This window comes from Dermacentor albipictus, chromosome 1 (genome assembly GCF_038994185.2).
Source record: "Dermacentor albipictus isolate Rhodes 1998 colony chromosome 1, USDA_Dalb.pri_finalv2, whole genome shotgun sequence".
Classification (NCBI taxonomy): domain Eukaryota; kingdom Metazoa; phylum Arthropoda; class Arachnida; order Ixodida; family Ixodidae; genus Dermacentor; species Dermacentor albipictus.
The window spans coordinates 219788438-219805147 of record NC_091821.1 but is presented as its reverse complement, the minus strand read 5'-3'; the positions used below and the strand labels follow the sequence as shown (position 1 = coordinate 219805147).

Here is a 16710-nt window from a genome sequence, read left to right as displayed (position 1 = left end):
TTCACTGTGGTCTGTGTTAAAAAACACGGTCTATTCTGCTGCTCACTGCAATTTGGCTGCTCTTCATCAGGCATTAGAAAAAGCATGGAGACTGAATTAGACATAGACCACACCCATGCCATTACCAGTGCATTTCCAAAGCGACTGAAGACTAGCATTCACACAAATTGTGGACGTTTCAAAAAGCACATTTGGTTTTGTGTATGCAAGACATCACACATAAATTAACATAAAAGTGATTTTGTTTCAGTGCATAGTTGCAGTGCATAGCAAACATATTTATGAGCTTCTATTTTAGTGGAAAAACTTTTTCTGCACCTTGTAGAGTCCAAGTAATGGGGTGTGGGAACTGAGAAAAGGCTGAACTTACACACAGTCTGGCCACACAACAAGAAATTCAGAGTTGTGGTTTGCACTAGTGTACAAGCAATGCACAGTCCTTCGCCTTTGTTGCAGGCAACAATCATAAGCCACTCTTAATTATTACTTTTCCATAACCCACCCACTGTGTATTCACAGGTCCCTTTGATGATGCTAGGTCTCACTATAATGTGCTTTTCTTTATGTGTATGACGTATATGTCCCACTCTCATCCTTGATTGCTGTTACATCTCAACTTTCATAATTTTTCTAGGCTGTAAGCTTGCCTTCCCCAGGCATCCATTGCTCATACTGTTTGTATGGCTCCTCGATAATTTTAACCACGTTGCACTTTAGAGGATGGCTCAATGATATTATTTAGGTTACAATTCTCACCATATCTGCTCTCAATGCCAGCGTTTCTGTGGATAAAGGACACAACAGACTAAATTTTCCCATTCATGAAGTGAGTAAAACTTGAATGCTTCAATTTGAGGCACAACATGCATCGCCAAAAATCATGGGGCCATTAATATTAGCCACCATAGACTGCACCAGTGAAAATGTATTTTAACTCATCCATATGACAGCAGATGCTTCCCAAGAGGCTCTGTATTTTAAAGCTTCGGGCTAAGTTGCTGAACACAACCCCAAGTTTCTAAACACTAACCCCCGTATTCAGAAATGCAACTTAAGTTGAAGCCCATGCTTGACTTGATCTGAGTGACGCCTATCGGGAACGCGCCGAAGGAAACGCAGTGAGCGTCTTTGGGCACGTTAACGCCAGGCGTCATCTAAATCAAGTCAAGCATGTGCTTCGACTTAAGTTGCATTTCTGCATACAGGGGTAAGTTTCTAAACATTAAGCATGGCTTTTTAACAGATGGCAGAGCGAAGCAGAGGAAGTTGGACAAGTTGGCAAATATTTATGGAACAGGTGATAAACTGTGTAGTGAAAGTACTTAGGTATGTATGCATGCAACCAACGATGTTACCAAAGAAACAGAAGGAATTGTTAAAAATCATTTAAAACAAAAATGCCTGCAATGAAACTTGGGTTTCATTGCAGGCATCCAGATGGCGTGCATGCAGGTGGCGTAAACACATGTATAGCAAAGGCAAGTCTGAAGGACTGCGCAAGCATATGCTACAACTGAATCTCAGGGAAGGGAAGCGTAGCAGAGGGCGGCAGAAAGTTAGGTGGGTGGATGAGATCAAGAAATTTGCAGGGACAACATGGCCGCAATTAGTACATAACCGGGGTAGTTGGAGAAGTATGGGAGAGGCCTTTGCCCTGCAGTGGTCGTAACCAGGCTGATGATGAAGGGTTGTGAAAATACGCAGCTGGAGGCAAGAAGAATGCCATTCGTCTTGCCAGAATCATGGCAGGGCAGACAAAGTTTCGAAACAGTTTTCTATCACTTGTGGGTTCTGTTGAACTTTATAAATAAGATTTGTCACTGCAACCTAGCAATTTTTTTCTTAGCTTTTTGTGGGTACAAATATAATGGTTGCAAATCTGCAAGTACAAGCTCAGAACAAAAAACTGACTATAAATGCTAACTTTTGCATTTTTCCTTTATTGTAAGGAAGCTGACAGTTGAACTTAATAACAAAATCGCATCCAACGTGAAAACATCTTCATTGTCTGATATTTTGTTATAAGCATACACAATTATATCAGCGAAAAAAATGCACTCCTGAGTTAACGTGAAAGAAACGCATGTGTGATGTCCTTGATGGACCAGCAGTGGGCTTCCTGTGGAAGATGATAGCCTGTCAGTAGCTTACCGTGCCAATATGTGACACAGGAACAGTGTCACATATTGGCACATATTACATACACACACTTTGCCCTGTCATTAACACACAACCGTTCAAGTTCATTCAGGATCAGCATGTCAGCTCAATGGCTGCACCAAATCAAGCCAAGCTGCTGGTCAAAATGCACATATGCATCCAGAATGTGACGTTTCAAATTGCCCTCACCAAGTTCTTTACCACTTTTGCTACCACAATACATATTTTGAGCTGAAAGTGAACAAACAGTTGTTTCGCTGTAACCAATGTTGTCTCGAATGTTGCTTATTCAGTTTTATTACATAGTAACAATACTGATTGAAATAATACATGGGCAACCAACTTGGGTATTTGTTTTGTCATATTCAAAATTTGTATATCCATGTTTGTCATATCAAAGTTTGACTGTATTGAAGAAAATAACTACACAGCCTTTTAGGGTGAAATTATGCAACCTATGTTACACAGTGACTCAGTTGAGCCAGACTCACAATGGCCCTCAATGCACTCAAAGGCATGCACTGCATTACCTAAAGAAAGATAAGAATAGAGAACCTATCTTGAACATTAAAATGGGAAAAATAAATATAACTGTCAGCGGTAATGCCATTAGCATTCATGGAATGTAGGTACAAGCGGCACTGCGGAAGACACGTTTATATTAAATCTGTAGAGGTCATTCTAAAACTTCCATAGCTTCAGCTATACGTATGCACATACACTTTTCTCTGGTAACGGCCCTCATTTGCTATGATACTCCCTTGCCAAGGGCGGTCATGAGCATGACAGCGCGATGGCTACTATATGTCGACAATGCAATGACAACAATAGAATGACAAATAAGGAATGACGTCAACAGAATGATGAAAGCAGTATGACGACAACAGCATAAGGACAATGGAATGAGGATGAGTGCATGGCGATGATGGCGTGATGATGACAGCATCCGTACAACAATGATATAACGATGACTGTGTGAACATGATCATGTGAAAACAAAGGCATGAGGAGAGTTGGACAACAAAGTTAGAATGACGACGATGGAACAACCATGATGGCATCAGGATGATGGCATGACAACGAATGCATGATGACAACTGCATAATGACGAAGCAATGACTACAAGGACGATGGTGTGATGACGACAGTCGATTGACGGAGCTGGAATTATGGCAATGCAACGTTGGAACATGATGGTATCACAATCACGAGCATATACAAAGTGGCTCAATCTATTAAACTTGGTTCACTAGGTTGTCGTATAAAGTGTGGCTAGGACAGAGTGACGAGAGTCAGATGACAAAGCTGGAACGACCACGATGGAATGACCATGAAGACATCACGACGCCGGTATGACAAAGAATGCATGACGACTATATGATGACGATGGCGTGACGGCGCCAACATGTCAAATGACAACGATGGAATGATTACGATGGCATCACGACGACACTATCACAACAAAGGCATGAAGATGATGGCATGGTGATAGTTGAATGACCAAGCTGGAATGACGGCAACGCAATGACCACGGCGGCATCACAACCAGGAGAACCTGCCTAATGGCCCAAGCTATTAGACAAGTTGGTTCAGTGGGTTGGCGTAAAAGGTGTGGTGACGATGGTATGATGAAAGTCAGATGACAAAGCTGGAATGACCAAGATGGCATTATGACGGCAGTTTGACAATGGGTGCATGACGACGATGACACGACAAGTCGGACGACGAAGAGGGAATCACAGCAATACAGCGACCACGCCGACATCACAACCACTTGCGCATAGGTTGCGGTCAACGCTATTAGAAAACTTTGCCCACTGGGTCCACATAAAAGGAGTGACAACGATGGCGTGATGAGAGTCAGATGAAAAAGCTGGAATAATGACGATGGAATGACCACGATGGCATCGTCTTTATGGACTTATGCCTAGGGGCTCAAGCTGGTAGGTGACTTGGGCAATATTATCTGCATAAGAGGACAAGAGGACATGCCGGACGTAACAGTATGGACACGGGACGGACAGACAGAGATTAGATAGATTAGATAAATTAGCTAGATTAGATAGATAAATTAGCTAGACTAGATAGACAAATTAGATAGATAGATAGATAGATAGACAGACAGACAGACAGACAGACAGACAGACAGACAGACAGACAGACAGACAGACAGACAGACAGACAGACAGACAGACAGACAGACAGAGACAGACAGACAGACAGACAGACAGACAGACAGACAGACAGACAGACAGACAGACAGACAGACAGACAGATAGATAGGCTCAAAATGTCTGAGGTTGGCAATGAATTCTTATCACTTTACATGGGTGGGCATTGATAAACTAGCACAAAATTGTATTTTATACATTGTCGGGCCCTTGGCCTCTCTGCAGCGCGCACGGGGGAAGCCTTCGAATCGCGCGCCACAACGGCACTCGTCGCACGGAGCATGCGCATCGATCGCGGTAGCGTAAGAACTCGCGCGGGGACTGCCAGGAAGGCGGCTGCCCGATAAGAAGGCAGCGGAGACGGCACTCGGGGCTTTTTGCGGGGCGCGGGCTTGGGGAGGCGCTGGTGGGGCATGGCCCGTCTAGGTTTCTTTTACCGAGCGTGCTGCAGAGCAGGGGGAAAAGCGTCTTTGCATTGTGTCTGCATGAAAGAGTATTGTTGTTCTTGTTGTTCGCTTTTGGGATTATGCGCACCTGGTTCGGTGCTTGCTTGCTTTCTGTGCTTTATGCATTCTGTTATCGCCCGAAAGACTGTGTTGGTTGATGGTTGGTAGCGGCCGTTCTTTCGTCGCTCCCTTTCGCGTGTATATTTTGTTGCCTCGCTGTTTTGCTGCTTGCCTCTTTGCTTTTGCTGCCTTTTGCTGCTTTGCTTCTTTGCTGCCTGCTTCCTTGCTTTGTTGTTTTCTGCTATTGGCCGCGAGGCTGCGGTAATTTTGAGTGTTACATTCTATCGTAAATTAAAGCGGTTTTTGTTCCTTGCGCCTTTGGTCCTTTGTCGTGCTGGTCGCGGCTCGCGGACCCCCTGAGCAAAGGCTGAGGGGCCTTCAACATCCAATAGCATGAATGTGCACATTCTAAGCCTGCCTGTCGATCATATATGCCGTGTTCCGGCTAACTTCAGCTAGAGTTAAAAAATATGCGAACTCCATGTCGCTAGACAAAACAAAGGTAATGTTGTTTGCCATCGCTCGGAGATACTCGGATTATTTTTTAAAAATCCTACTTAGAGACACTAAAGGCAAATACTGTTTACGTGGACTGTTTAAATACCATTCTAGAAACCTCGCAACACTTGTTTTGTGCCAAGAAAAGACTTGGTTTACGATAAAATTGCATCTGAAAGGTCCGAATAACTTTTTTGAAATTCAAATCTCCTGCCACCCAACCACGAGAGTGGTGACTTTGTGTACGTCATCCCCACCCTTTGTAAAACGGCGCCCGACAGACGGCGGTACCGAGCCAAGACAATACAAGTTCAAAAAGTTTGGTTATGGGAATTCATCGTGGCTTTTACTTTTGTTTCTTTTTTTTCCTTTTTAACATAGGTAGGACATTAGGCAATAACAAGAGCTCGGTGGGGCAACCCACTGTCCCGTTAAGAAGGGGATGCTCATAGCATCCATCCACCCATCTAGAGTGGTGGATTTGCCACTGCAGCTGCTTTTTGGTCAAGTGGTGTAGATCGTTTGGGCATCCCATGACATCACGTGGAAATTGAATTCTCTGTTACTTGCAGTTTGCATGAATTTCGCAAGCCAGCAAAACCAGCGCAGTACTACACAATAAGGAAACTACCGAAATGCGAAAGCATAGGCTGCGCGGAGTCGAGCAAAAACAAAACTGTTCAGTCGACCACATCATTGTCAAGGGTAATTTCAATGGGTTATTTTTTCTAAAAATGAAATAGAACTGGACAAATAGCATTTTACTTTGTCTATAATACAATACAAGGATGCTTTTTGCAACGAGCGATTGAGTACTAGTGAACGAATTCAACTGAGGAGTGCTTGCGTCATCAGATAAGTACTTTAATGTCCTGGGGGAGTCTCTAATCATGTCCTGCATTTACCTAAATTTCTCTATTATTAAGGCTCTGTTCATGACAATATTGATGCCTTAGAGATTCTCGAGCACTAACCTATCATTTTAGCTTGACTTAGTATTTGCCTTTAGTGTTCCTTTAGTTAATAATTATTCCCTAATTAATTAATCAACTTTTTGAGTATTATAATTAGATTAAAAGTGTTAATGAGGAAATTGTAGAGCAACATGAAAAACTCCCGATACAGCTTTCTGTTGCTCAATATGCACTACATAAAAGTGTTTTTCCAAGTGGGAAGGCAGCCCACAAAAACATGCAAAGTGCCTCGAGCGGCCAGTCGCGCGGCAATTTTGTGTGCATTTGCGGCCTTCTTTCACGCTCGGAAAAACACTTTTATGTAGCACGTATTCAGCAACAGAAAGCTGTATCAGGAGTTTTTCATGTCGATTTACAATTTTCTCATTTACACTTTTAATCAAATTATAATATTTGGGAAATTGATTAATTAACTAAGACTTATATGATTATGAAGAATGAAAAATAATTTGAGTATCTACAAGCAACGGCAAGCAACATTACCTTGGTTCTGCCCAGCTACGTGGCATTCGCATATTTTTAGACTATGGCTAAAGTAAGCTGGGACACATAGTATACATATTTTCTTGCTTTTGTTCAAAGCTATGCACAAGTTATTTCAAGCACAAAACAAGTTACATTTTCTCTCTTTGGCAAAACCTGACACAAAAAGACAGACAGAGTCCTTTTAATACAGAACCACCTCCACGGCCGTGCTACCATGCAGTTTTCTAGAATGTCCTGTACTACAAATAGACTGCAGACTGCAGTGCCAAAATGTGCTTCAATAAAATGGTTAAAGATCTACAGTTCAAGACTTAAAGGGACACTAAAGGTTACCAGAAACTCAAGTTAAAGTGGTAGAGCAATGTTCTAGAACGTCTAAGGCGTCAATTTAATTGCGAACAGAGCTTTAGTAACCGAGAAATTGAGGTAAATGCATGACACGATTTGAGACCCCGCAGCGACATTCCGGTACTAGCCCGATGACGAAAGGACTCCTCATAATTTGTGTTACCAATACTCAACTACTCGTATTAAAAATATCATTTCATTCGATTATAAGACGGAAAAAAATGCTACTTGTCTACGTCTATTCGATTCTAAGAAAAAATAACATTTTGACGTTACCCTTCAGTAATATGGGTGTTCGAAAGGTTTCGTTTTTGCTCGACTCTGCGCCGCGCACGCTTCGGAGTTTCAGTACTTTCGTTATCGCGTCGTGCTGTGAGGGTTCTGCTGGCTCGCGAAACTTTCATTTAGAACAAGCAGCGAGAATGCCACGTCCATGTGATGTCGTGGGAAGCCCTCGTTGCTTTCCCGCTCCGGAGAGCCGGTGTCGAGGCCGCCGTCGTAGTACGCAACGACGCCGGCAGTGCGAGCCCTCAGCAGCAGGTCGCGCTCGTCGGTGCTCAAATCGCTGAAGTTGAGCCCACCATCGCGAGCCAATCTGTCGGTGTCACGGTCCATTGCAACGAGCGTCGAAGTTTGCGTCATAGAATGAAGTACCAGCTTATGGGCGTCCTGCACTGGAGGTTGAGGTATAGTAGCGGCGCCTGGTGGCGGTGTGGGAAACGACATCTGTGTCGTGCCAGCTTGGGTCGTATTGAGCCCTGGCTGTGGCGAAGCATGTTTCTAGGCCGAGTTTTGCGTCGATTCGCACTTTTTTATGCCCTGTTGCGAGTGCAAAAAGGCTCGTCACTTCTCACAGACCACGCGGACCACGCTGCGAGCTCGCCGCAGCCTATAGTTTAACGAAAACGGACTCTCCGTGTGGCGTGGGACGTAATGTGGGACGTAATTCGTTTCTCCTTCCGCTAGCCACCATACTCCCGCTTTCGCTCTGCTGTCGGCTCTGTCTTGGCTCTGTTTCTGGCCGCGCGTTTTGCGCAGAAAAGCCGTAGCGCCGTCTGCGGACGCTGTTCTACTCACCGATGGCGCAACGTCACTATGAGACCATGATGTCAGTACTCCTCGATCGGAGGGCAGGCGATTTGAACTGCGCTAGAGGTACGCGGATGCTTCAGAACGCATTTTCTCTTAAAGTAAGTCTCTCCTTGGCACGAAACAAGCGTTTTGAGGTTTCTGTGATGGTATTTCAACAGTCCACGTTGACTTAATAGTAACCTTTAGTGTCCCTTTAAATATTAACACAGGATTTAAGTAGTCAACGACACTTTTCCATAGACTGTCTGCTCTTTCTTAAGTACAATAGGATTTCTGACTAAGGAATCATAGAAGGAACGATTGGGCCAATACTTACGTCCCACCTGCGGTTTTGAATTGGAAGTGCAAGCGCTAGTGCCATTGGGCACTGAACATCCACAGGGCTCAATTTTGCACTTGTCCACTGGCTGCGAAATAGGTGGGTGCGGTGGTCGTACAGGAAACGGTGGATAGAGTGAGCAGCCCATACGTGACTTGTCGTTCAAGCTCGAGCTCAAGCTGAAAAAGAAAAGTAATTTTTCGATAAAAGGTACATGTTTCCACGACAATGGGTGCACAGCACTTATTAGAACTAATCGCCATTTCTGACGCTTGCAACTTCTTGGTGGTCTGTTAAGGGCGTCACGTGACCATCAGCAACAATGAAAGCGTGCGCTAAATCAAGTCATATAATGGCAGAGTTCTTTGTTTGAACCTTAGCATCTGTCAAGTAAAAAAGATGGATTAATAGAGGAAAAATTTGCATAAGAGGGCCGAACTGCCCCTTTTCAATTTCTTTCTCTAGAACAGTAGCAGGGGTAGTGCCAACACATGACATCCCAGATTTCATGGGTCTGGACTATCATTTTTCATGCAAAGAAAAAAAGACAGCAGACTTCAGTGATACCTTCAGCTCTGAACTCATTTACTGCAACAGCAGCGTTATCTCACACTGAAGACCAGCATTTTATTTGTTTGTTTTAGTTGACTGCTTCTTCCTCAAATACGTAATTGCATTCACCCTCTACAGGAAACTGGACAAGAACCCAGCGTTCATAAGGCAGTTTGTTAGGAAGTGCAGTCTTTAAAAAAAAAAAAGTTAGAATGGAAAGAAAAAATAACAAAAAACATTTATTATGATACTTTAAAGGTAATTACATTGTGTGATAGCACAGAAAGAGTAGTGTGGATTATATTAGTTTTGAACTTTTCTTCTTTGTGATGAACATAACTTCCTTCCTTTCAAACTACGTACATGGACAGACTTCAGCCGTCTCAGAAGTGTATAAGCAGGCTATATTTATTTAGGTAAAATGAATGGCGTTATAGATGCTTTTATTCACAGTTGTTGGGCCAAAGGCTTATGCAAAAATTTTTTTTCTTTTTTTTTCACAGCAGTTCAACATTCCGCTATTTAAATATATTTCATTCAGATAATCTTGGTGCATGTTTATTGTTGTTTATGTAAAACAGCAACATTTCTTTGTTTCTATCATTCAGTAGGACAACGTGCATGCACGTAGGCCTACATGCTTGACGTGACCGCAGATGATGTTCAAATTTGAAGTCTCCTTACACCATCTTTTTCATTCAGTTTTTGTGTAAATCAATATTTAGGCCACAGGTGAGAAGGTAGTTACTGTGTTAGTCTTCATGTTTTTCAGGCTCGATGACTCGTTTTCAATAGACTTCAAATAGACTGATGCCAAAACTACTACAATTGGTGTCACAGGTGAAATGATGCAGTGCCATCTACGAGGTTTGAGCAATTTCATTTTCTCTGTACATTTGCAGTACTGCTATGTAGGGCACTTGGCACCTGTGAATACTGTGACCCACTGTGTAAACTATGTAGCATTGTCACTGTAATGTTGCTGTTGGCAATGCTTCTGATGGTGTTTCCCACCAACTTGGCGCTTCCTCTAATCCTTGGCACATCCTCTAATGTGGGTATATGCCATATTGAGGCCATCATCACTGTCAAGTATGCCTTCTCTGTGCCAACAATGGTCAACACTATAACAACAGTCATCAGCGCAGCAGAGTGGACAGGTGAGTGGACAAACCCAGTTCCGAGCACTTCAATGCTGTCGCAGTAAATGCTACAAGATGGAGTTCATAACTGAATGAAGCCCTATCCTTTTTAATAACTTCAATTGACCTACCTAGTCAGTGCCCATTCATATGGAGCTGAATCAGAAATCTAAATAAAAAAGGTTTTGAAAGAGGTGCTTATGTCTTACACAAAACGTCATTCTTCAACATACTGAACATCAGCTACTAGCAATTTCCAGCAATCCAATAATCTATACGCTATTCTACTTCAGAGTCCCTTTAATGGACATCCTTTCAGCACACCTTATTGACAGCTCACTGATACTTAACGCAGCATAGACATCTCTACTGCTCCGAAGTGATCTACAGTCGCACAGCAGGCAGGCATCAACTGAAGTATCACCACAAAATTTTGCTCCCTACAAGCACAGCAGCCACAGAATGACTGGATGAGCTGATACTAAAAATAAAACTGACAAACACTAAGCAAAAAGTATAATTCTAAATACATGACAGTCCATAGAGTTTCATACAATTACTAGAGGGAATTGTGGCACTAGTGTCTACAGGAGCTGTAAGCAGGCCAATTTAACCACCATGGGAATAATGGGTAGTACATGGCTTTGCCTAAACTTCATGGCTTTGTGAATTTGCAAAACGATCATTTTTAAGAAAGTACAGTACTACATTATAGATAATCAGATAAACATGATTAAATTTGTAAGACGGCAGCAGGATTCGGACACAGGACCTCCAGCACAGAAGCCTGATATTGAAACTACTAACACCACTGACGCATAGACAAGCGGAACCACTGCAATCAGCAGTGATTAAGCATGCTTGCAGAGTATTATTACGTTCAGAATAAGTATAAATTGCTTTGAAACTTAGGCCAATTTAGGCCCAGATAAAGTGCAACAAAGCCACAAGAACGCCTAAAGCCCCAAACATGAAGATCAGACAAATCCATGTACTACCGATCATACCCATGGTGGCTGATTGATCACAGCGCCAGTGTTCCTTCTAGTAATTGTACGAAACTATGTGACAGTCCACACAGAGTGAAAAATTGTGTATGTAATGCACTTTGCCAAGTCACTTAAATATAAGTAAACAAAGGTACCAATTAATAAAGAATTTTGGTTATATAAAAAAAATAATATGCTGTTGACATCAGAAGTTTGTGGGGCATGAGATCTGTGAAAGCTATCTACCCCCTCAGCCTAATACTCAAATTTACAGTCTTCAGTAGAGAGTTTAGCGTGTCCAGTATTTCAGTAAGTGCAAGCAGACTGGACCGGGTGAGCGGAGGCGCATGTGCCTCCACACTTTCTTCCTAATAATGCAGCATATGAGTGGCTGCTAATCACAACAAACAATCTGCCAAAGTGTAGCGAAGGATTTATTAAAGAATGTCATACCAGTTGTTTATTTCTATCTGTAACACTTCAAAGGAACTCATATCTAGGCCCCTTCTGCATTTGTTGATGAGCTACAAGGTTAGGCAGACATCGAAGCTCGAAAAACTTCAACAATAATTTATATATTTAACGAAAATATGCTAATTAGCTTTTAATTACAACCTTTAAGCCACATGTTGCAATTGTGAAATTGAAGTCAAGGAGCAGTGATCAAGTCATGCCTGCTTAGCAGAAATCTCAAGACTAGCACCCCTTTCGAGATGGGCAGCCTTTGATATAGGTATGTTACGAAATATTGAAAAATTTAAAAAATAATTTTTTTTCATTTAAAACAGACTTTTTTGTAACTTCTCACATGCATAGCAAACATGTAAGGTTATGCAATGATGTATTACATATATTTTTAGGCTGACCACCAAAGAAACTTTTTTGACCTTGAACAGTAAGCTTATTGCAAAAAAAAAATCTTTACAGTTTTCTTTTTACACAACCTGCTGAACCTTCAAAGCTTCAAATATTTTTTGGCTATACTATGTCAACCAAGCTGTCATTCTATATTTAATTAGTGCCTTCTGGATTTTCTTGCATTTCAAAAAAGAAATTCAAACTTAGCAATTTTACTCACTTTTGCCAGTGTCAAAAGCTCTCGGTGTATTCAAATATTTTAGAAATTGGCTATTTTAACTGTCTTTCCCTACACACCATGTGAATGTCTGGATCACACAACATGCCTTTGAAAAAAAGAAAATGTTGACTGGTGCCTTCTAGCTCAGCTGGGCAAGAACAATAAACTTTTACCAAAATGCTAGAAATATTTTGGCAAGAAAAATACATGGAGAATGAGTTTCTAACCTCAACAAACATGTGGAAATTTTTTCAACTATATCTGTGGCGGTCGAAAAAATGCTGGTTGATTTGGCATGGAATAACCCACCTAACAGTGTACACATGATTTCAGTTTTTCAATGTATCAGATATACCATTAATCAAAACTACAGTAGGCACCGTTAAGCCAAACCTACGGGTACTATCATAAGTTGTTCAATTTATCAATGTTCAGCTGGACGAGGTAATCACAGAACACATCCCTGGATTCTCAGATTGGCTGTTACCTAAGTATGGCCAGAATAGTTTCAGGAAACAAAGATAAAACCACAAATGCCTGTATTACTTGGCCGTGGTAAACAAAGTAACAATTTCATTAGGCACCACTCCCAAGTCCCCAAGTAATTAATGAATTTGCTTGCTCCCATAGTTCCTGCACAACCCCAGAATGGTCTGGTTGTGAACTTGTGTGGCCACGTCATCCTCAATATAGAATCCTATTTCCAGGTACGTAGACCTATAAACTGCTATGAATGGCAGGCATCATTGAGAGAACAGCCATACAATGATAATAACTTGCTAAAGGCTGCTATTGCAGAATCACTGCTAAACATCAACACACACTATCTGGTTCATGTATATAGCCATCATCAAAGCTGAATTCAGAAAATAATTGAGGTTGAGGCTGAAGACCGTTTCCTTATAAAAAGCAGCAAAATAAGCATTAAAACATTTGGACCGAATATATCGAATCTTTCATCATCATGTCGTCAAATACCTCACGCACCCAGTAAACTGACAACTATAAAATAAACAAAAGCACCTTTAATGCATAATGGCAACGTGTGATGGGGCACTGCTGCATATATAGCTACTAAGTGTGGCAGACCTCGTAAGCTTTACATACAAGAAGGGATGAAACCAATGCCTGCATTAGTGAACACTGAAACCAACATACATTCTATATACTCTATTCTGTCAATTTGTACTTCACAAGTGATTAATTGCTGCTATATTACTTACTAAAGTGCTGCTGTTTTCTTACTTAATTGGCCAGTAACCTTATATGTACATGTATATTGATTTCTTGATGTGCCTCCTGTTGTTGCCAATATAGACACGGTCACCTCGTAAAGCTGTTTGTCAAGGTTGCTTTTAGTGACTGTTTTCTCCTTTATTTTTCAAAACAAAACATTTATTTGAGTGGTTTTGATATTGCACATACACAAAATATTCTAGAGTGTGCCCAACTGTGACAGAGATGATAAATTTTGAGTAGAAGGGTGGTTTTCATTAAGATCTCGAGACTTCTCAGAATTTCGCATAAAGTTTACATCAAGACCATAGCAGGAGTGCTGTATAATCTGGAATTTAAAGGCTACAGTTCTTTGTGCAAACAAACTTGTGATTGCACTCACTGGTTCTCTTTGACATGGCGCTCCAGAGCAATCGAGTCCTCCCCCGCAAAGTGGCACTTGTTGCACAGATGCTTCCCGTGAACCTTCAGCACATGCGTGTTCAGGCGCTCTGACCGGGCTGCCTTGTACTCGCAAAAGGGGCAGGAGAATGGCTTGATGTGCGTATTAAGATGCCGCCGCAAGCACCAGCCATCTACGCCACGCCAGGGGCAGTAGGCGCAGGCAAATGTCTTGGCTGCTGCAGTTCCGCTTGTGGCAGTAGCTGCTGCTTTGCCTGAGCCCCCACGTTTTCCTTTGGCCGTCGTCTCTTGGGGCAGGACAGCGGGGCAGCCCATGGCCTTGGGGCCAGTGCTACTGCACACAGCAGGCACATTGCCAGCATGGAAGCCCCAGGCCTGCGCACCTCCTGCACACAATGCCGGCATCTTCAGTCTCTTGCCGCACGGCCACACTTCACCCACCCGTTCAGCACCCATTAACCATAATAATCAGTTGTTACTCCCGAGCAAAAGGCATGTGGTCGGAAAACATGTGAACTACAGCCCTTTAAAAGAGCATCAGAAGAAATATATGCAATAGAAAAATCCTCAACCTTATGGTCAACAATGAGTTGAAAGCCATCCTGGTTCATTTTCGAGCTTCAAGCAGACGCTGTTGAAGGTCACCGAAACCTCGTCCCCGTAACAACTGGTGGCAGCCGTAACAGTAAGCAGCCAGTAAGCAGCCACTGCAGGATAAAACTTGTGCTTTGTGCTTAGCATAAGAACAACATAGCCCCTGAACCACTACAGTGGATGGGATGGTTTATGTACAAGTTCAAAGTGTTGCAGGGCCTCATAATGCTGTGTTTCATAATGCCGCATTCACAGTGCTGCGTTTACAGACATGAATGCAGTGCAAAGCACCAAAGAGGGGGAAGATAGGTGTGTGATGAGCAGAAAAATGTTTAAACACAGGTGCTTCGGTGCACTTCAGTGCTTTGCGCTGCATTCATGTCAAAAGCTTAGACCAACTCACCCAAATCGCTTGCCTAATTTCTATTTTATTTCGTGTATGTTCTTCAGACATTGTCAGAGTAAAAGAAAAGCTTAACTATAACTTCATTTGTTAATCAAAGCATGTCAATACAGGCACAATGGATGATGAACCTTCTTAGGTCACCTCAATACAATTCAAGTATACTCCAAATTTTCCCAATAGCGACAGTGGTTTCATTACATTTGTTTGGCACTAAATGGCTGCATATGAAGACATAAGGAACATCACTGTTCTTACAATATACAATTGGAAATATGTATATTTAATATATATGAAAGGAGCAGCAAAGATGGAGAAGTCAGTCTAACACACAAGGCACAATATGAAAAAAAAAAGGAATACAGAAAAGCAAATATTTGCTAGTTGCACCACGACACTGACCTTCTAGGTGTACCTAGCTTAAACAGAGCACTTCATCAAACTTTTCTGCTACACATCTTCCTCAGTGATCAAAACCAGCTATGATTTCAGTTTTGTTTACAGATGTTCGATGTAAAGTCATTAGAGAGGCTGACCATAAAATACTTCAGCATTAAAAAGTACCGACCCGCAGGGCATCCATTGGTAGGCACAGGCAGAGCCCTTGAACAGTCAGCTGGACCAGCACAGTTGGATGGCTGGGGAAGGCGAGCTGCCCCTGCAGGGTGTGTCCACTGGCCGTTGTTGCTGTGATGATGGCCACTGGCCGAGGGCCCATGGCCTGTGTGTGTTGCTGAGCGTGGCGGATGGCGCCGAATCAGGCCAATGTCATAGGGGTGGTTCTTGTGGATGCGCAGAAAGTGCTTCTTGACGTGGTCGGCTCGGTTGAACAACTTAAAGCAAACGTAACAGTGGAAAGGCTTGTCATCCTTGTGGATGTTCTCGTGTCGGTGGTATAGGTCTCTGCGGTCGGTAGCATAGGGACAGCGAGGACAGACGTAGCGCTTATCTACAGCTGGAGTGGCAGGCGCTGCAGCCAGCCCTGCGCCCCCAGAAGACTCAGCCAAATTTTTCAAGTTCTGCAGCAACCCCATAATTTCATCGAGCAAAGGCTGGTCACGCCACAATGATGCTGGGGCATTCTGGATGCCATGTACCTTGCCCAAATGGAGTCGAACACATCGAGACCAAGCGCTGCTGTACGGGCACTCCGGACACTGGAACACCTGCTGTTCATGCGAGCACACAAAACATGCCCATTGTAAGCAACAAGAGCAATTAAAAAACATAAGAGTGCAAAAGGAAATGCTCATGGTTCGTAGAGTAAAACTTGCCATGAATAAGTATTTAGTGGTAGTTCATGAATTGGACATTGCACCCAGCTGCAGAATTTAAAAACTACAACCACCTGCCTACACTTTTAACAGAGTAATGCAAAAGCACAATGCTTGTTTGCCACAATAATTAGGCACTATATATATATTCTTTTTCTTTTTTCAGAACACATTGCTTATAGCTTGACAATTTTGCTTCCAAGAATTCAGCTACCGTATTTACTTGAATCTAACGCGAATTTTTTTGCCGATAGAACAGGTCCAAAAATTACATGAGTTAGAATCAAGTACAGCCCTAAATCACGTTACCATATTGCCATCATCATTCCAAAATGGCCGCCTCATATGCGCTTCCAGCCTAGCTGCCGTAGGCCGTGGCTTAGGTTAGTCCACCGTCTATCGTCCCGTTTTCTGCATTCGCTCTATCAGCATGGAAGTGCCAAGTGCGAAGACACGCCGAGTTCATCACGATGCCACAATTAAAAG

At 42.6% G+C, this 16710-nt stretch overlaps 1 protein-coding gene across 2 annotated transcripts in view; it reads right to left on the bottom strand.

The window, feature by feature from the left end:
• The window catches only part of LOC135897429 (zinc finger protein 64-like), a 73225-nt gene that overhangs the window by 10170 nt on the left and 46345 nt on the right, over window positions 1-16710 (bottom strand). The window contains exons 4-6 of one of the 2 annotated variants that reach the window (XM_065426045.2): window positions 15519-16116; window positions 13934-14339; window positions 8552-8733 (exon numbers count right to left, since the gene is read on the bottom strand). In XM_065426045.2, the coding sequence (XP_065282117.1) occupies window positions 8552-8733; window positions 13934-14339; window positions 15519-16116 (1186 nt within the window). Of the gene's footprint in view, window positions 1-8551; window positions 8734-13933; window positions 14340-15518; window positions 16120-16710 lie in introns of both variants that reach the window. The other variant, XM_065426044.2, reaches the window with a different exon arrangement.